We start from the raw sequence: 21,580 nt of genomic DNA on the forward strand, positions 1-21,580 counted from the left end.
CTGCCTCTTACTTTAGCCACGGTTCCTTCTTCCAGAAAATTAATGAAATATGTAGTCTTTAAAAGTATATGATTTTTAAAGCCAAGGTTTGGCAGTCCTATAGCTGAGTTCTACTCGAGGTGGGTTTTCTTTTTCCTATTCTCAGGCGCGACGCGGGGCGCCTCTCTGGCAAGGCCCCTGCCCCCGCGCGTTGCCGGGCAGGGCTGGACGCCGCCTGCTCCTCGCCCCCCGCCCTCCCTGAGCCTGGCCCTGGTCTTTCTCGGAGCCGCCATGGGCTCGGAGATGGATCCGCTGCTCCTGGCCTGGAGCTATTTTAGGCGCAGGAAGTTCCAGCTCTGCGCCGATCTGTGCACGCAGATGCTGGAGAAGTCCCCTTATGACCAGGTACAGGCCGGACCCCGTCAGCCCTGTGGATCCCGGCAATAAGGCTGAGGGCTCTGGGGGATTCCCAGGTCCCCGGGAGGGGTCTCCAGGGAAGAAGGCGCAGGGCGAGGTTGACCTTGTGGTCAGCACAGGCACCTGGAGCGAGACCCCCTGGAGCCTTGGCCGGTAGGTCCTTGCCCGCGGGACCCACGAGTGCTGTGCCACGACCGCCCCCTCCTCAAACTTCAGCAGACCCTTTCCTTCAAACGTCGCTTAAAGGAACAATTTGGTGACGAACTTTGTTAGTTCCTTTATACTTGCATGTGGATGGGCTCTTAAGCTCGCTGCACGTACGGTATTGATTTCTAAAACCATTATGTATAAACATAAAGATCTGTAACTTCCCACTCCCTGTTGAAATAGCTGCCTTTTTTTCTTTTGATCAAACGTGTAATCCTTCTGGTTCATCTTAAGACTGTTGTCCAAGAGTGGGGAACCTTCGATGCTGGGGCTTGAGTGCAACTTGAGGCAAATAATGCAAATTAGAGGAATGAGAATCTAGGAGAGGATAAGATACATTCATTATTAGGAGGGAGGGATGGGAAAAAAGTTCCTGTAAAAGAAGGAAAGATGGCATTGATTATAGTAGTTTATTTAGGGTTTCTTAAATAAAGTATAATATTAAATATAGTGAGTGAAAAGGCTTTTATGCTAGGTATAAGAGAGGTACAACTCTGGGGGTCAGGTAGTTCCTGGAAGAGACGAAAAAGGGAGAGCAGAACTCTGGTAGTTTGTGAGTACGTCTATTAAATGCAGAACGTACCCATGTAGTTATAGTTTCCCAGCTTTTCTTCTAGTGGTGTTGCCTTGGAGATGTTAGAAAAAAAAGGAAAATTGAGGGGGAGTTCCGTAAACTGAGGCGTGAAAACTGTCACTAGGCTCTGCCTTAGTGCCCAGCAAATGGATTGAGGATAACCTATTAAAGTGAATCTTTTGGCCTTCAGATAGATAGCACATCTCCCACAGAGCAATCTGTGTTAGTAGGAATGCTAAACTAGGTTGTGCTTGTGTTAGGTCACATTGGTTCATAGGACTGCATTTCCATAGACAAGCACGCTTCCAGATATGTTTCCTGGCATTGTAGTCCCACAAATGCTGCTTAAAAAAAAAAAAAAAAAAAGGATTTCACCCTTAGATATGTTTGGGAACCACGACAAAATATGGACCCCTTTACATTTGTACAACCAAAGTTTGTTACAAACTAGTGATGTACCAGACATTGTTCTATTTTTCCATTGAGTTAGGATAGTTTCCATTCTGTGTTCCAAAGAACAACAGTCCCAAGAGTGCTCAGTGAAAGAAAGTTTCCTCATTAAATGCATTTGGGAAATGTATATTCCCTACTTAGAGATTCGTACTAAAGGTTCTGAGGAGTTCTGCAGAAAGAAACTTTGCCTAATTTTGATGAATACAATAATTCTGAAACTTATTTGATCACTAATTCCTTTTTTGGCAGTGGGCGAGGCTCAGATATCTTTGTTGTTATCATCCTAGGGAGATGTTGTCACATTAGGAAATGTGTTATAGGCAAAGCAGCAGGGTTTTTATTAATGGTTAAGACCTTATAATCTTTTTTAAACCATTTTTAACCATTGAAGTACAGTTAATTTACAATGTTGTATTAGTTTCAGGTGTACAGCGAAGGAATTCAGTTATACATACATATATTCTTTTTCAGGTTTTCTATTATAGGTTATTACAAGATATTGAATATAGTTCCCTGTGCTATACAGTAGGTCCTTGTTGGTTATCTATTTTATATATAGTAGTGTGTATATGTTAATCCCCAACTGCTAATCTATCCACCACCACCCCCCCCCCGCACCCTGCTATCCCCTTTGGTAACCATAGTTTGTTTTCCATGTCTCTAATCTTAATGATGTAATCATAGTGACATTCAGTACTGCAATTCAGGTTTAGTTTGTGCTAGACACTGTGATCAGGAGTTTACAGTGTTCAATGACCTTTTATTGAGTGCTTACTACTTGCCAGGGATATATTCTATAAATTATGTGTATTTCTTTGCTTAGAATAACCTTGCAAAGTATGTAACAAAGATAATAGGTAACATTTATTGAGTATTTACTCTGTGTCAGGCTTGATTCAGAGGGTTTTATATGTTATCTCATTTAATCCTCAGCTATTTTAGGAAGTTGGTACTATTTCCCCCATTTTACAGATAGAGCACACTGAGGCACATGGTGAAGTAATTTGTCCAAAGGTACAAAGCTGGTAAGCCCATACCCTTTGTCTATCCTGTGCTGCTTCTTTGGTGCTTATGTAGCCTAATTTTTCAAAACTCTGTGTTTCTGAACTTCTTCCAGTACATTTTCCCATGTGCTGTTCCTTTTTCAAGATTTTTAGCTAAATGGGAATTTGACATATCTGTGTACTTGGATTAAAGGCTCTGAGAAGTCCTGAAGGAAGGTAACCTGCCTAATTTTGATTAAGACAGTATTCTGAAACTTACTCGACCGCTGACTGATTCCTTTTTTGGGGGAGAGGTACAAATTTATCCTGGGGAGATGTTGTCACTTTGGGAACTGCATAGGCAAAGCATCAGCGTTTCTATTAATGGTTAAGAAGGAGCTGTAGCGGAGATCTTGACCCCTTTCCTTGTACCTAGGGAGAACAGGGTGAACAAATTAAGAACTTCATTTAAAGTCTCCAAAATTAACAGCTAAACAAGGTAGTAACTTGGATCTTTTTATTTGGCCTCTTATATAGTTCCCTTTAGGCCTTGCTGGCCCTCTTGGAAAATTAAGACTTGTTACAGGGAATGGTTAGTGGATCTGACTCTGAGAATGGTGGTGAAGAATAAAAGATACAGGATCATACTGGGAAATATTGCTGTTGTCATTGGTTAACCATCTGACATGGTTAAGATCATTATGGCAACAGATCTTGTTAAGTTCTGGCCTCTTCCACTGTCCTATTTATTGTGGATTTGAAATAATACTTCGTAATGTGATACAAAATTAATTTTAATATCCTAGAAATGTTTTTTTTAATGTAATTCTTTGTTACTGTTTTACTGTTATAAGCAGGGGTTGATATGTTTAGCTCCTACAAATATCAAAGGCTGCCGAGGAGAATCTACCAGATCTAGAAGAAATTTATGACATTTTTTCCCTTTCTAATCCTTTTTATTTGTTATGCTGAGATAGTTTATTTAAGGAGGAACTATATATATTGTCAGAATGACGAGTAGCACTTCACCAGGAACATAAGTTTTGTTTTGTTTTGTTTTTTTGCGGTACGCGGGCCTCTCACTTTTGTGGCCTCTCCCGTTGCAGAGCACAGGCTCCCGATGCGCAGGCTCAGCGGCCATGGCTCATGGGCCCAGCCTCTCTGCGGCATGTGGGATCTTCCGGGACTGAGGCACGAACCCGTGTCCCCTGTATTGGCAGGCGGACTCTCAACCACTGTGTCACCAGGGAATCCCGGAACAGAAGTTTTAACTTGATGTTACCTTACCAAACCGGCCTTTGGATTCCTGGTTAGGGCCTCTGAAAAGTTTACATGGCTCACTCCTGTTAGTTATTCTTTGATCCAGCCTTTAAACACTGCGCTTTTTCTCTGTATGCTTCTCTTAGCACCGATTTGTGCATTTTGTATCCAAGTGTTATTTCATTTTGGAAATATTTTCCATTATGATTTCCCCAAGCTTAAAGCAATCCTGCTTTTTTCTTAATTAATTAAAAAGAATTTAAATATTTATGTTAGAGTGCTGATGCATTTAATGAGGAGCTTCAGGAAGCTTTAGGAGGTTCCTTTGATTAAAAGCTTGAAAATTCTCATTCTTTTTCTTAGAATATGAGTCCAGGATGGCAGATCTGTATGGAATGGCACAGAATCTGGCACACAGGTGCCGTCATTATGTATTTTGCTGAATGAGTGCCTTGATCATATTCATATATGCACCTGGATGGTGTTATTTATGTGTGCCAACTTCCACTCTGTTTATGGAGATCACCCTAATTGCCTGGTGGTCTTTGCTTCTCCCTGCCCCCCATCCTAATTCTCAGCACCATAGGTTCTTATATGTATTCACCTTTTCATACATATGTAATTGCATTATGGACATTCTTAATTCATTTCTTATCTCGAGGGTCAGTTTTTTTTTTTTAAATCAGTTGAGCAAATTCTTCCTGGATCCCTCCAGGAGAGTGTTTCTGATAGTCATTATCATCATTGGTATTTCTTCACAACGCTCTTGTTTCAGTGGAAGAAGTTAAATGGAGAGACTAGCAATCTATGAAAAGCTAACGGTAATGTGATCAGAGCAGAGGCAGATGACTCTCAGCCCCTGCGGTTTCCCTGGTTTATCTTCATGTACCCCTTTAGCCTCATGGGCTTTTTTTTTTGAGGCTTCTACATTTTAAAGTAGAATATTTTTCCTCTGCAGCTTCTTGAATTAGCATTCCTGTGCCACGCAACTGATTTGATTACAAAATGAGTGACTTTGAAGCAGTGCCTGGACACATGGAAGAGAAAGGAAATTAAAATATTTCTCCTGAGTGCCAAATGGATTCATTTTTGCTCTTGCTTTTTTTTTTCTAGAACAAAAATAGCTTTTGTTTTTTATGTTAATATTCACTTTGGGTTTTGCTTATTTTTCTCCCAGATGAGGAGAACCTCTCTAAAGTGATTTGCTATTTGCTAATCTTTTTATAAGCTGGTCCAGGGAGCTTCAAAAAGACGTTTTGGTGGTGATACATTAACCTTTTGGAATGAAGCCCACCTCTAAGACTATTTCTTCTACGTTTAGTTCTCCTTTAAGAGATACCATTTTGGTATAGTATCATCAAAAATATTTAATTAGTGCCTTGTATTTTCTGTTAGGACATGTGGATTTTATTTAGTTTTGATTCTTGCCAGAGTAGTCAGGTTGGCTGGAGAGGTGTGATATACTATGGACCAGCTTGTTTCCTTAGCGTTACACAATTTTATTTGGATACGGGAGGACTGAAGGTTAGGTTGAAGGTAATAACATGATGTTTGGGAAGGGTTCCTGAAAAAGATGGATTCTGAACTGCTTTTCCCAGATGCAGAATGGTGTGAAACAGAGGGCAGGGTCTGTAAGCCTGAAGGACATTAAAGTTCTGATCAGTTAAGAATAAAGAAGGATAACTGGTTAATTCATCATCGTAGTTTCCCCATTTGACAAAAGACAGTAGGAACAATCAATTCATAGAGAAGTGCTATCTTTTTTCAAAGTTTTCTCTAAATCGTGACTAGAAAAGTGGTTAAAAGTTAAAAGACATAAAAGAGAGAAATGCAAAATGGCCTTCCATGCAGCAACATGACCTAGAGGGAATGCTTGCTTTTACGGCTCATGTCGGTCATCCTGATTAGTTGCTTAATCTGATTACTGTTCTTTGTGTTCCATATGTCAGATTCATGGCTTTAAAAGCAGCCCCGATTTTAGCTCCAGTATAATTCAACAGTTCATAAAACATAGAGGTAGTCGTTGATTTTTTTTTAAAGTTAATATACTTTTCTTAATGAGGTAGATTGCTGATAGATTTTTAAATTGTTAAAATCTGTGATTCTGGGAGTGGGAGGGTTAGCTGTTTATCGGAATGGGGGTAATTCACATTTTTCTTGCCACCCGCAATCTCTGCTTATAATGAGAGAGGAGGGGGTTATTACTGTCAATGGTTTGAAGGTGGAGAAAAGGCTGAAAGCCACTGGCTTAGATGAAAGGTCGAAAAGCGGGGGTCCCCAATGAGCTGTATGTTAGTAGTTGGTTGAGACAATGATCTGGTGATCCAAACCAAATAAACATCTTTCTGTATGATTATCTAATTTATTTCCTCATTGGGGCCATGGAGACTTATAACCAGGCATTCTTTTGATTCTGTACTCTGCAGAGCAGTTCATGTTGCTGAATTTTAAAGATTACATTCCCACTTGGCTCCTTGGTCACTAGATTTCCCTAAACCTTCTGAAATCCATTCATTTCTCTGTTCTCTTACATTCTTTTCCTTCCTGTTTTTGCTAAATTCTGAATAATGACTCTGTAGTTTAAGAGCAGAGTTGGGCAGACTCATTAGCCAGAGTAAGTATTGGTGGCAATTTGGAAGTTGCATTCAGAATCATCTGGAGATTTAATTCCCTAAAGTAATAGCAACAACCTAAGAGAAAGCTATGCCCTAGGGAGGGAGGAAGGAAGCAAACTACTGTGAATTGAAGTTTATGCTGGTGAGTTTTTGCTGGTTCTAGGCAGTGCCACTCTACTTTCCCTGTCTTCTTACTTTCACGGAGATTCAAAGGGAAGTTTTAATTTGATGTGCCATAACTGGGAGTCAGTTCTGAGTTCTGAAAAAGGAAGTAATAGAGAGTTGGGTGCTTTTCTGTTCATTATGTACATGTATTTATGTAGAAATTCTGTGTGGTTAATACTTCTTGTTGAAAGTACTACCACCTTATACTTCATGAACTACTGTGGTATAAGAACTCTGAAAATTATGAAATAATCTTCAAGGTTTTATTTTTAAAGCTATCCTATAAAGTAGGCACTATTGCTCTAATTTGAGAGGAGGACTGGGTAATGGAGGTTGTTCAAGGTCATGCAGCTAAGTGGCTCCCTGAGGATCAAGCCCAGGTTTTCTGACTCTAGGCCTGGGCCTGATGCTTTCTACTCAAACTATGCTGATAATACCCATGGAAATAATTTGCTAGACCAAGTGAACCTAACTTGTGGTTTCCTGTGTATGTGGATTAATTTAAATCATAAAAACTATAATTGAGAGAGACCCAGATGAAGGTCTTAGTGATTTAAAAATTAAATCACTAAATTTGGGCTTCCCTGGTGGCGCAGTGGTTGAGAGTCCGCCTGCCGATGCAGGGGACGCGGGTTCGTGCCCCGGTCTGGGAAGATCCCACATGCCATGGAGCGGCTGGGCCCGTGAGCCAGGGCCGCTGAGCCGGCACGTCCGGAGCCTGTGCTCCGCAACGGGAGAGGCCACAACAGTGAGAGGCTCGCGTACCGCAAAAAGCAAAAACAAAAACAAAATCACTAAATTTGCCCTGTCTCTAAATTAAAATATCCTGACTCTTTCCTCCATCGTTCTGCTGCTCCTGGTGGATCTCCAGACCAGCCATACCTGGCCTTGGTCTTCCTTGGTCTTCCCGCACTCTACAGTAGTCTGCGTTCCGACCTTGCTGTGGTCTCGTATGTAAAGCAAAGTGCATGCTCTTGACTGAGAGTGTCTAGGTTCAAATACTGCCTGCACACTTTGACCTCAGAGTTATCCGTAAAATGGCCATGATAACATACCTACCTCAAAGGGTTGTTGTGAGGGTTAAGTTCATTAACACATGCTAAGTGATCAAAAAAGTGAGCTGCTATTATCTCTAGTTAGCTAGAGATATTTGCAGGTGGGATTCTGTCGTATTTTTCTGAAAGGATTGTTGGTAATCTGGAGAGCATCTGTGAGGAAAGTGTCCAGTGAAATTGATGATAAAATGATGTGGAATATACTTCATAGATCATTGGTACACACTCATTTCCAGAATAATCTCTCTTTTTACCCTGACTTCCTTATCTCTCATGTTCTGCTTTTCTGTCCTCCATCTAAGTCATCTGTGATTGGTCCATGCTTGAGTATGGCATTTAACACATTGTACTGTAATTTATTTAATTATGTGCCTTCCCACATAGAATGTTTTCAGTGCCTCTCGGGGTTCCAGGGATGCCAGGAGAATGTTGTGGAATTAATGTATTCTCTGCCTACTCGTGGTTAAGCCTTGCCTCCATCTTCCATCCATACTACCTCACCGGTCCCTACACCTTTCCATCCTCTCCCTTCTCATTTTCTTCTCATTTCACATCAGGTCCCTAATGTTCTTTACCTGCCTGGTAAGTCGTAAGTGCAATCCTGCGGGGCAGGATGAGACACAGAGAGCATGAAGGCGTTCGTTGGTGAACAGAGCGCTCTGAGGCTGAGCTGCCGGGGTCAGTTTGGGCCACTGGAGGAATCTCCCTGCAGACTAACAAGCGTCCAGCATTTACTTACTCTCCGTGGCTCTGTCTCCTTTCACTGTTTTCCTTTTCAAACGCTGTCTACAATCACCTCTGGTAAACTTTTTTACCTGTTTCTATATGGAACTTATCTTGTATCTCTCCTACACTTTACCCTTCAATCCTGCCTTATGTATCCAACTCATTTTTTTTAATCTCCAAGGTGTACTGGCAAGAAAGAGCTCTGGCTTCTTTGTGTGACCTTGAGCAAATTACATGACATCCCTGAATTTGTTTACTGATCTGTAAAATGGATAATAACACTTACCTGCCTACCTGAAATGGTTGTTGTGGGACTCAAATGAGATAATGGGGGGTCATTTAGACACGTATACAAATAAATAGAAGAAAGAATAGAAGGGGTTATTCCTTCTGTCATCTCATTGCCTGTATCAGTGTATTTCTCTAAATATGGATTGTGGGATCTAGGAAATCTATTCTTTTTCCAGCTCTTTCTTCTGCACGCTGGCATTGAAAACCTCCAATTGCTGTGTCTTCTTAGTTGCTATTTTGTGTTCTGTTCAGCTGATTGCCAAGTATTCTCTAACTCCCACCCCCTAGGACTCTCACTTTCTAGCTTAGTTTAGCCTTTTCCTCTCTTGTTGCTGCTGTGTGTCATGTGAAATTGCTTATCCTTGCTTGGTGACCAGATGGTTTACACATTGCTTGCACACATAATATATTCTTTAAAAAATATTTCGGGTATTCTTTTTGGATTTTAGAGCTGTAGAAAGCAAGGAAAGCAAGGATTTTTTTTCTTTCCTTTTTCTGTTTCTTAGTAGCTTTCCCAGTAAAACATGCTGCAGATTGAGCGTTCAGAGGCTGCTGACTGTAGATGTGAAAGTGTAGATCTTTTATAAATAAATTTGTTATAAATCTGTGTTTTTAACCAATGCATTTCTATTTAATTTTGGACAGAAAAAAACCCTGAGTTTATCAGCACCTGACCCTGATATATATTATATAGTCTATTTACAAAAATTTCTCGGAAGACATTGCAGTCAGAATTAATTTCTTATCTTTAGCCACTGATCCCATTATGTTTATGGGGAATCGAAGGGTTTATAGTATGTGGATTTTCCTCCTCCTCCTCAAGGGATTGAAGTCTGAATGCTTTAACCACCATGAACTTGTTTTTGAATATAAAAATAGCTTCCTTGGTATAGTTGTAAAATTATTTTTAATTCCTGAGATACTGTGAATTCATTAAATATGTAAAGATCTCTTCTCTGTGCTCTAAATGAGGTAACAGTAATTAGAATTTTCTGATCATAGAAAATTTAGCACTCTTCAGTGGATAGGGTGTTACTCGTACAGAACTTGTGAGGGCGCTTTTGGGGAAAGATTAAAGTTCATGTTTGGGTTTTTATTGAATGAGTTTGAGTCCACCTACAAATACTTGGTTGGTCATTAAGACTTTTAATTTTAGAAACTGTATTATCCTAAAAATGTTTACAACCTTCTTAATGCTTTCCAGGAACCAGATCCAGAATTGCCAGTGTCTCAGGTAAAGGTTTAGCTGCAACCTTTAGTTTAGAGAATAGTTTAATTACTATTGCTTAGTTGTTGCTATAGATTAGGAAATTTGCTGCCTATCTACTTGTGCTGTTATAAAATTAGCTATATCTACCAGTCATTCTGTAGATATAAACTATTATATTTCTAATACTTTGTGTCTATGGATGTAAAACTAGGGCACTCTACTCATTAAGACTTGTAGCTTAAATAGAAATGACCAATATTGACCTAGAGGATGAGAAAAATAAAGGCGGAGGCAAGGGGAGTCAGAGGCTTAGAAAGGGAGCCAAGATGTCAGGAGTGTCTGTGATGGATTGGATCATAGGTCTTGAGTAAAGAGTAGGCCGACTCTGCTTGGGAAGGTCTTGTTTTTAGAGAGAGGTGCCTGCCACTGTGAGGAAGAAAAGACTTGGCCAGACAGCCACATCTACCAAATGAACTTTGTTAGACATGAGAGGTGGCCAGAGAGACCTGCTAACTGCATGAGACAGTAGATGAGTGGAAAGGGAACCCAGGAAGAGGAGGTCTGGTTAGGGGGCCTCCTGGCCAGTGAAGCTTTTAGCCCAAGAGTGTTTCCAGTAAGTCTGGGAATAAGGAGAAGGGACGAGAGAGATGTAAATCAGAGAACTTAAATATTGTCAGGGATTTGCCCTGCCAAGCAAGAGTGAATTTTAAGTGTTTTTTAGATAAATAAACAATTTGAACCTCATGGGGTTTACATGTGTAATTATCAGACCTTTTAGAAGAAAGTAGTATGCAAAATACTCTGATGGAGGCCTGTGCAGTTTCAAACAAACATGGTAAATAGGTTAAAATGTAGTACTCTGTTCTTTAAAAGGATGACATTTGTCATTGGAATGTTCATAATCATGATTTCCAAATTGATAGAGGGTGGAAAACTATTTTTTGTATAATACATGTACAAGTCATAAGAATCACCTAAGGTATAAAGAGAGTAAGTAATGTGCCTTTTGTTTTCAGTAATTTTGGAAGATTTTGATTAAAGTTAAAATTAAATTGAAACATCAATAATTTGCATTGTTGGTATGGTTTGAAAACTTTCAATGGTATTTGAAAGTTTCCAACCAGCACAGGGACTTCATGAAGGACCTGTATTTGACATGTCCTGCTCTGTTACTATAGACTTAATTGGATAGTGATCTAAAAGAATCAGAAGGGAACAAGGCTGACTGGATTCTTTTGAGCTCACTATTCACACTTTTTGCCTTTCCTCTTTTGCAGGTTTTTATCACTTCAAGATAAATGAGGCTTTACAATAGCAATTCAACATTTTGTGCCTAAATTTTCATTTTCATAGAGTAGGCAGAGTGTCACATGTTACTGATTCTCATGATGTCTAAATCAGGTTAGACAGACTGTTCTTTTGGTAGCTTTATTCTAAGAATAACTTAGTAAAATTGTTTCTTACCTGTCTTAAAAGGCTTTACATAGCCTTGCATTCTGTATTAAGAGGAACAAAACAGTGTAAACCTGCTTTGCTCAGTCAGTAGAGCTTTAACCTTTTAATTTGTCTATTTTTATCACTAAAATTGGATTACCCTCACAGAAGGTAGTACAGGGAAGTCAGTATTTTCCTGATGTTAGCTGGTAGATAGTTGCCTCAAGAGTAATGTCCTATATATAGACTAACTAAGCAGGTAAATGAGATGGGATTATGTTTCGCAGATAAAAAAGGAAATAATTGATGTGATGATTACTCATTTACATTGGGAGGATCTATGCTTTTCCCTTAAAAAAAATTCCTAAGCATCTATTATTTTTATCGATTTTACAGAACTTCCAATACGTAGGTATTCAAATTTATCTACATAAACTGCATGACCCTGTCATTTATTAACAACTTAAGTACTTCTGATAAAAACCAGTTTATAGTTTTATTCAGATTCAAGTGGCAGTGTAGGGTTACCAATTTGCTTTGTTATGCATTTTATTTTATTTTTAAAAATTTTTATTGGCGTGTAGTTGATTTACAATATTGTATGCATTTTATTTTAATCACTGATTAGTTTTGAACTTAAAAAAAATTTAAACAGGCAGAGGAATTTAGGGCTGTAAAACATGCTTGGCTTGCCTCCAAAATAAAATGTTTTCATTAAAATTCCGAGAATTGTTCCTGTTGCCCAGAGCAGTTCTTTGAATACAATCTGATGTTTAATCAAGCGGTGATACATGATTTTCAAGGTCATTTTTTGTTAGGATAGAAGGAGGAAAGTCAGGAAAATTAATATTCTCAAATACTGATGAAATTTAAAATTAAGTAATGGTGCAAGTAGGTCTTATTGCAGATCTTTAAATATCAGAAATTCACCTCATTATTTCTGCTTCTTAATAATGAGGTTTTAGAAACTGAAACAAATATAGATTTACCTTTTTGAAAAAGTGAATTCTTATGGAATAAAATTTAAAAAAAAAGATCTTCCTATTTGGCTTCTGAAGCATATATTCATTTGGTTGGGAGAGAATAGTGGATTTACATTCCTATGTTTTGCTTAGCCTGATGTAAAATAATTTGCACCTTCTTAATATTTGAGGGGTTAGTAGAAGGATAGAAGTCAAGAAGCATGATGGATTGGACTATGAGATAACAGAATGGGTATGAAAATAGTTTTAAAAATATGTGCATGGATAATTAATATCCAACTGTATAAATGATACTATAATAATAAAAACTTGACTTTTAGAGAGTCAATTTAACTAGGACTCCAAATCATACTCCTGAAGCTTTATTAACTCCTCATCATGGCATACAGGTGGCATACAGGATCCCTCACTGGCCCCTGCCTTTTTCTCCAGCTTCTTCTCAAGCAGCTTCTCCTCAGCTGAACCTGATTCTTCTACCACACTCTTGTTTCTCCATATGAGCCCTCAAGCTGGCCTTCCTTTGCCCTATGCACTCTACCTGGCACGCACTCTCCTGTCTTGGCCGTGGGGCAAACTCTCCTTTACCTTTTCTTCCACCCCAAGGCAGCTGCGTGCCTTTCTTTGTCCTTCTATAGCATGTTCCAGGTTTTCGTTTTTACACTTTCCCCATAACACTGAAATTCTTATGAGCTAGAACTTGGGCTGTGACTTACGCATCTCTGTTCCCAGGACCCGGCATGCAGTAGGTGCTTCCTGGGAATGTGGGAATGAACTAGTGAAGCCCACATCCTGTTTTACTGTGTGAACAGAAAATGCTGCCGTCCTTCCTCCTGTCCACCAGAGGTGCTCAGCAAAGAATATGCCCTTTTGAAAAATTAAAGCCATCAGATACTTGCAGGGCAATAGGAACTGTGAGGACTTAAATCAGGATTACTTATTTCCATCTTTAAAGTTAAATTAAACCGTTAGTCCAAGCCAGTGATGAGTGACGACTTCCTTGACCCCTGAGAATAGCTGTATCAATCTGGCAACTTGCCTAGTCTTTGGTGGCTCCCACAGTTAGATGCAGTTCCAATTGGAACTGACTTTTTAAACAAACAAATTAGTTCTTTGGGTCCATATTCTTCTCATTCAATTGGGTTAAATTTACACATAACGTTTGAAATATTTTATTCTAAGTTATCTGTTAAGAATCCAGTAAACCTCAACCAGAAAAGTATAAGACAAAACCCCAATAATCTAATCAAATGTAATTTCACTTGAGGAACCTAAATATATTGTGAAGACAGCCTTCTTTTTTTTTTTCCCTGTGGTAGGCTGTCTCTTGTGATGACAAGCTCTGTGGACAGCTGATACTATATATATCTTTTTTTTTCATTTCAACATTATTTTTTTAATTTATTTTTTATACAGCAGGTTCTTATTAGTTATCCATTTTATACACATTAGTTGTATATATGTCAATCCCAATCTCCCAATTCATCCCACCACCACCCTTCCCCTCCCCCCTCCCCCCCTCCCCCCACCACTTCCCCCCCCTTGGTGTCCATACTTTGTTCTCTACATCTGTGTCTCCATTTCTGCCCTGCACATTCAATCCCCTCTTGGCATCTGCTTCTGGGAGGACCTGGACTCACACAGGGGAGATAATACCTCATGGTGAGGACCAAAGGCAACAATGTAATTTCCTTTTGTTCCCATTAAAAGGAAAGCATGAAGACTTTTAAAAATTCTTTTTCTTTAAAAATTTTTAAAAATATACATTCCAATTACTTTAGCCCACAAAAGGATCTCTGCCTTCTAATTCTTGTAAAACCATTTTCCATGTAGCTCATTTGTCACATATCATGCATTGCTTTGCCTTGTTATTTAATCCAGTAGGTGATACGTTCAGGAAAATTAGGATCCATGTCTTTATCTTCTCGCATTTCCTTCTCAGAACCTAGCCCAGTGCTACATAAGTAGGAGGTGCTCAATAAATACACGCTGATGCTTCAGTGCATCTCGATATCCTTATGTGAGGACTCTCTGGTCCTCTTGTAGCCTCCATCTGTTCCTCCCTCAGTCCCTTGCCTTCATGCAGCATGCTTCACAGACAGATTCCTAGTATGATGAGGCCTAACCCCTTTCCAGATTTCCCTTGCTGCTGCTCCCCCTGTAGTATAGAGTCGGTCCTATACTGCTGCCTCAAGGGTTGCCTTCTCCCCAAATCTGCCACAGGACACCAAGCTTTATTGCTCTCTGCTTCTATTGAAGCAGAACGGTAAACTTTTCTGATAAAGCAGTTTTAAATATTTCACAAGGTATTTAATCGTGCACACCTTTACGTCTAATTTCTCAGGGTAAAGCAAAGCTGATTAGATATTTTCTAGGTTCCTTAATTACCTTTCCATTTTTTCCCCCACTTTCTAGCAGGTTTACTAGCTGATCTACTGGCTAGATCACAAAGCAACCAAGATTGTGTTGATTAGTTATTGGGAAGTGGGAAAAATTAATCCTAGTTCAAGTTAACATTTTTGGAATACCTATTGTGTACACAAACCATAGGTGTGATGGAAAATTCAAAAGTGAACAAGGTAAAAAAGCTTGTGTTCTGGGGGAAGGGAGGGCAAACATATGCCCAAATAATTATAGTGTTGGTTGAATATAGTAAGTACATAATAATAGAAGTATAAAAGAAAGTGCTTTCTAAGAAAGACAAGAGGGAAGTAGGTTCAGAGTTAAACTATCAGGGAAGTCTTCACGAAGGACTTGGCCCTGAAGGAGAAAGGCAGAAAGAACACGTGGTTGTAGCTTTACTCATCTGTTTTCAAATTATTATTCTAGTAAAATTTTCTATAAAGATCTTCTTTCACTTATAAAAAGGCATGTTAGAAGACTACTAGGTAATTACCACACTTTTGTTTACTAGGTAATTGATCTATTGATTGTTTCTTGATTAATAATGACCTTGTCTTCTTGTATTAGTTCCTGGACATAGCCCTTTAAATTAGTATCATGCATTAAGTATGGTAAACATGTTTGATAAAAAATTAGATAATAATAAAGGATGGCTGATTTCTATAGGCTATGCGCTACTTCTAATGCAATTTAAGATATGCTTTATCTTATCTATGCTTTTTAGGCAGCCTGGATTTTAAAAGCACGAGCACTAACTGAAATGGTGTACATAGATGAAATTGATGTAGATCAGGAAGGAATTGCAGAAACGGTACTGGATGAAAATGCTATTGCTCAGGTTCCACGTAAGTACTGGTTTTTCAGTTAAGTAAATGAAAAGCCATTAGGAGGAGGAATACTCTCTATGTGTACTTTTTTATAATAAAAATAAGACACATACATGAAGCACGTGTATGCATGAAAAAATATTACCTCTATTCTGCCTTATAGTACAAAGGCACAATTATATTATCTTGAACTTAAGGTGTGAGATTGATGTATAACTATTTTTCAGTAGAAGCTATATTATGCATTTTAAAATATTTTATGAAAAGGCATTCTATCTGAGCTGCTTATCTAATATACCAAAGATTGTTTATCTGAGAGTCTAAACACAGGAAGCATCCAAACAACAGAAGTGTTCTAAAAAAATGATAATTTGAAAACATCACTTCATTGTAATAATCGATGATTTGCTCTAATGCATGATGTGAGGTGATGGAGTGATTTGCTAGGCAGTGACTGTCCATCAGGATTGTCACAGTGGCCTAGTCCCAGCTTGCAGGTGTGCTGCTGTGAATGGTATTGGATGATTACCATGACGTATGGTATCTTGCTGGTAATTTGTTAGTTGTGACAGTTATCAGTCATTTATATATGTTTGGAAGGTAATAGCTGTTTCAATGCTTCCGTGGAAATTGAGAAAAAAAGTACATATGTTTCATGTTAAGATGTCTTTTTTCCCTATCATTTTGCTCTTTTGGAGTTAAAATATCTAAATTCCAAATATTGGGGGTAACTGATCTTTTATTGGGAGAAGAAGTTTGTATGAAAAATAAACTATGAGTATAGAACTGTCATTTTGATGTGTTGGAGCTTTGGAACCCGCCTGTCTTGAGTTTGAATGCTGGCTCTACTAACAGGTTGACCTGTTTATTTAAATCTCTAAGCCTTTGCTAAATGGGTTAGTACTACCTACCTTGCAGAATTAGTGTGGAGATTAAATGTAATAACAAAAGTAACGTGACAGGTACTCAATAAATATTAATCTCAAACACATTTTTCTAGATACATTTCCTGTTACTAATGTCTTTTTCACCAGGCTAGCACATTTGTGAAAATTGCGTTAGTGGACAGTTTTTACAGATCAATAAATAATATACAAATTGAATTTGCCATCTCATCTTATAGGTCCTGGAACATCTCTGAAACTCCCTGGAACTAATCAGACAGGAGGGCCTAGTCCAGCTGTCAGGTATGTTCAGTATACTCCTGTTTCATTCCCTTTGCCACTAAATATTGACCGGGCTGCATGAGAATCTTCCTTTATTGATCTTCTTTGTATTTTAACAATTTACAATCTTCACAGGCCGATCACTCAAGCTGGAAGACCCATTACAGGTTTCCTTAGACCCAGCACACAAAGTGGAAGGCCAGGCACTATGGAACAGGCCATCAGAACACCCAGAACTGCCTACACAGCTCGCCCTATTACCAGCTCATCTGGAAGATTTGTCAGGCTGGGAACGGTAAATTCTGTCAGCTTTACCATAGCCTTGTATGACCAAAGTAATTTATGTTATGTTAATCATTTTTCACTATTTTTATAGTAGACAATTATATGGAAAATTTACTTGTGTTGGCTTTATAATTTTATGCACATTAAATTCAATTTGTGTTTCGAGAAAGTTTCAGATTTCTTGTTCTATCATTTTTCCCCATAGGCTTCCATGCTTACAAGTCCTGATGGACCTTTTATAAATTTATCTAGACTGAATTTAACAAAATATGCCCAGAAACCTAAATTGGCAAAGGTATGTACTTCAAATTATTTTATGTTATGAAGTAATGTTCAAAATGTTATCATAACATTACAGGAAATGGATAAAAATCTGTGAAGAAAAGACCTTGTCTTGATTGAAATGGAAATGTTTAATTATTCTAATATCTAAAATTTCTCTTAGTATTGAGTTAAGGAAAGTCAATCAGAAATAAAGCATATATACCATTATAATAGGAAATTCTTTTTCTCCTAATAAAGAACAGCAATTTATAACAAAGAAAGCAGATGTTACCCATTACCCACCATCTTTGGGTAATGAAGTTTAGGAGATCATCTGTATGTGTGTATATTTTTCTTTTTCAGCTTGGACTGTTCTCAGAAAAATAATTTTCTATCCTTGTAGGATTTTAGAACTGTCAAAAAGAAGATAAAAAAATGTTCTCTTTCTAATTAGTAATTAATCTGGCATCTCAATAAAGATTGCTTGAGCCAGACAGCAGCAAGCCAACTGCATTAGTACTTCTAACTATTAAATGCTCCTCTAAATTAAAGAGAAAGTGAGAGCAAGAGAAAAAGTGATAAGAGAGTGAGAAGGGAGAGGGAGAGGGAGAGAAAGGAGGATGTTCGTGACCTTTCCAGTACAGAAAAGTTTAGAGGTGAGCATGGAATAATGCAGAGCCAGGAGCAGTTAGCTTCTGGAAATTGGTGTAAGCCTAGCTCAGGTTTTTAGCTGTAATCTCTATGAATTCTGTGCATGAGTGCTGAGCTCATTCCTATTATCAGTTCTACTGGCGTTTAACATATTTAGTAAATATTAAACACTCTAGGGAAAATGAAAAAGGACACTAGCCATACAGACTTGAAATTTAAATCAGGGAAAGGAATGCCAGTTGGCAAACAAGGAATCAGACTATAAGAATGCCAATGATGTTTTTCTTTTTCTTTTCTTTTTTTAAAGTTTATTTATTTATTTACTTTTGGCTGTGTTGGGTCTTCATTTCTGTGCGAGGGCTTTCTCTAGTTGTGGTGAGCGGGGGTCACTCTTCATCGCAGTGCGCGGGCCTCTCACTGTCGTGGCCTCTCTTGTTGCGGAGCACAGGCTCCAGACGCACAGGCTCAGTAGTTGTGGCTCACAGGCCCAGTTGCTCCGCGGCATGTGGGATCTTCCCAGACCAGGGCTTGAACCCGTGTCCCCTGCATTGGCAGGCAGATTCTCAACCACTGTGCCACCAGGGAAGCCCCCCAATGATGTTTTTCTTAATTTCTTATTTGATAGCAACCCAGTCAACTTCATTTAGCAAAATCATAAAGTTTTACTTATTTCCCTTTCCTTTATGAGGAATATCTGATTCCTTATCTTTTTAGGCCATTTATTTGAGGTGGCTGAATGACTACTTAATACCATTGTTGTTTTCTAACCAGGGAGTGTAGTCAGTAGAGGCATTTCCCTCAAATTAGGATGCTTCCAGGACAGACCTGGTCTATGTTACTAGATTTAGATGAACTAGATTTTGCACTTATTTAGTGTGTTGTAGAAATAATGCCAGGTTTCTCTGTCTTTGGTCCCCAACTTGCCTTGACTTATCTGGACTCATTTCTAATATTGGCATATTGCTTGGGGTGGCTGGTGACTCCTTGACACTGCCTTGGGTGTTATAACATCCTTTTCATGGCAGTGGTAACACCAACTGCTCTCATAATTTTTTTTTTTTTTTAATAAGAGAACAAATGGAGGATTAGGAATAGTTTTCTAAAGAGGGCCTCATCCTGATTTCTTTTTTTGGTTGCCTTCAGGTCATCTCTGTTAATAATCTTGATATCTTTCAGGGGTGCTAGCCTCTTTGCAAGTATAAAATAATGGTGTTATGGACAAATGTAGTACCACCAAGAGGTAGTCTGGTAAATGCTTATTTATCCAGATAGGTTGGGGGCAGTATTAGAATAATGATTCTCAGCCCTGGCTGCACATAGAGGCATCTGCATATTAAGGAAAAACTCCCTACTTTACAGTTAAACTCTACTTTGTTTCAGAAAGAACTTCCAGATTTTCCCATGTCTAAAGTGTCATTATTAATATCATAATCACTGTATAATACATGCAGTTTTATGACAGTCCTAAAGTTGGTCTTTTCATTTGTCTCTTTCTGATAAAATAGTATGTGTAATATGAAAAAAATTGTTGAATTATTTGAGCTTTCCAGTTCGTATTCTGTGAAAACAGGAATCAGTTATAAGTAGCCTTATTTTAAAATGAATGGTTGTAACAAATGATGGATAGACCCTTTACTTATAAATCCCAGGCACTTTACAGTACTTTGTTATTTTGGTTCAATCTAGCTGCTGTCAAAATGGCCTTTGAGGGCTTCCCTGGTGGCGCCGTGGTTGAGAGTCCGCCTGCTGATGCAGGGGACACGGGTTCATGCCCCAGTCCGGGAAGATCCCACACGCTGCGGAGCGGCTGGGCCTGTGAGCCATGGCCGCTGAGCCTGCGCATCCGGAGCCTGTGCTCTGCAATGGGAGAGGCCACAACAGTGAGAGGCCCGCGTACCGCAAAAAAACCAAAAAAACCCCCCAAAAAACAAAAAAAAATGGCCTTTGAGTTTTGATATGACAATAAAGTACTTTGTTAAAATAAAATCTAATGTATTTTTTTGCATTTTTTTCTTCACAGGCTTTGTTCGAGTATATCTTTCATCATGAAAATGATGTTAAGACTGTAAGTTTTGAATTTGCACTATTTTTAATGTGATTTTTATGACTTTGGGGATTTAGATTCTGAAATGTTCTATTTCTTACCTTATAAACAGATGGAATTATGAAGATTGGAGAATTACTGATACTTTCAAATCCACTGTCAGTTTCAGTAGGAAACTTTGTATAACTATAGAAGTCATAAGACTTGTGCCTGATCTATAGAGTAGTAGATCTCCACTAAAGGGCAAGATATAGATAATGGAGAATGCTGCGTAGTATGTTTGTGTTAAAGTTTATTTTTTATACTAATAGTTAGCATTGTTGATCCATTTTCTTCTTTGGTCCATATAGTGATTATAGGTTTACTAATACATGTATTTCTGGTCTCTTTGTAGTGTTCCCCATCTCCTCCCCTTTAACATTTTATGATAGAAAATTTCAAACATGTGCAAGTGGAGAGTATAATGAGCCTGTATCAACCATCACCCAGCTTCAACAATAATCAATAATCAGTTGTCTTGGTAGCCTTTCAACAGAGAATTTTAAGGTTACATGCTCAGGACTTCTCCATTTGTGTCATTTTTCAACATGCTAATATGCAAATGAGCAGTAACTTCACAAATCTTGTCCAATCAAATGTAGTTAATTCTACAGTGTCTAATGATAGTATTTTCTGTCATTTTCTTATTCAAGGAAAAAACCTTATAATTAAGTATTCAGGAAGACAAAAGCATTTTTCTCAATTGTGTTTTCTATGTGTCAACCATTATGTTATGTACTAGGAAAACTAATAAAAATATGATATTTGTTCCTGCCTCTACAAGCCATGTAATCTAGCTGAGGAAATAGAATTGACATAATGAAACAGTTAAAAAGGTAATTGCTGGAATGTGAAATTGGTACTGAAGATCAAGGGGAAAAATCAGGGGATAATATTAGTAAAAATCCATAAAATCAGTAGGATTTTTTGGAATGGATGGGAAAAAATGTAAAAGAAGGGTAAAAACATGAGCAAAGTACGGAAAGAGAAATAAATAAACCACATTCTCAAAAATGGGGGTGTCAGAGACATTTTAGAGAAAGAAGTGACAGAACGTGATCTAGATTTGGTATGGGAGACAAAGGAAAGACACAGCTCAAACTTGCCTCTTAAAGATGCTGGAAGAATGACCGTTTTACTAACAGAAATGGGATTATTAGGGAAGGACGTCAGTTTGTAAAGAAGCTGAATAATTCACTAGAAGGCATTTTTAGTTTGAAATTGTGAAAGGCTATCCAAGTGGAGATGTCACTGCATGTATTGGAAGCTGTGACACTAAAATATAGGGGTCCTGGGCCAGATACACAGAGTATGGGAGTTATCGATAATGAAGTGATAGTGGATGTGGTCACATCGAGAAAAGAGAAAACTAAGGTTGGGGCAACTGAGAAACCATGCACATTTCTGTAAATAAAAGTCAGTAATGCCATTTTCACTCAATATATAGCTGGTCAGAGGGTTTCAGGGTGATATATAAAATCATGTAGTTACACTGTCATTAAAAAGAAACATTCAAATACCATCCCATTTTATAAATGAGTAAATATTTGTA

At 38.4% G+C, this 21,580-nt stretch overlaps 1 protein-coding gene across 4 annotated transcripts in view; it reads left to right on the forward strand.

Annotated features, from left to right (window-relative positions):
* Positions 1-215: 215 nt before the first annotated feature.
* The window catches only part of TTC8 (tetratricopeptide repeat domain 8), a 50,735-nt gene continuing 29,370 nt past the window's right edge, over positions 216-21,580 (forward strand). For 2 of the 4 annotated variants that reach the window (XM_060295167.1, XM_060295169.2), the window contains exons 1-7: positions 216-384; positions 9,930-9,959; positions 15,477-15,597; positions 16,703-16,766; positions 16,881-17,040; positions 17,236-17,325; positions 19,966-20,010. In XM_060295167.1, the coding sequence (XP_060151150.1) occupies positions 271-384; positions 9,930-9,959; positions 15,477-15,597; positions 16,703-16,766; positions 16,881-17,040; positions 17,236-17,325; positions 19,966-20,010 (624 nt within the window). In that variant the 5' untranslated portion in view covers positions 216-270. The other 2 variants (XM_030883624.3, XM_060295168.1) reach the window with 2 other exon arrangements.

The sequence above is a fragment of the Globicephala melas genome, chromosome 2 (genome assembly GCF_963455315.2).
Source record: "Globicephala melas chromosome 2, mGloMel1.2, whole genome shotgun sequence".
NCBI lineage: Eukaryota > Metazoa > Chordata > Mammalia > Artiodactyla > Delphinidae > Globicephala > Globicephala melas.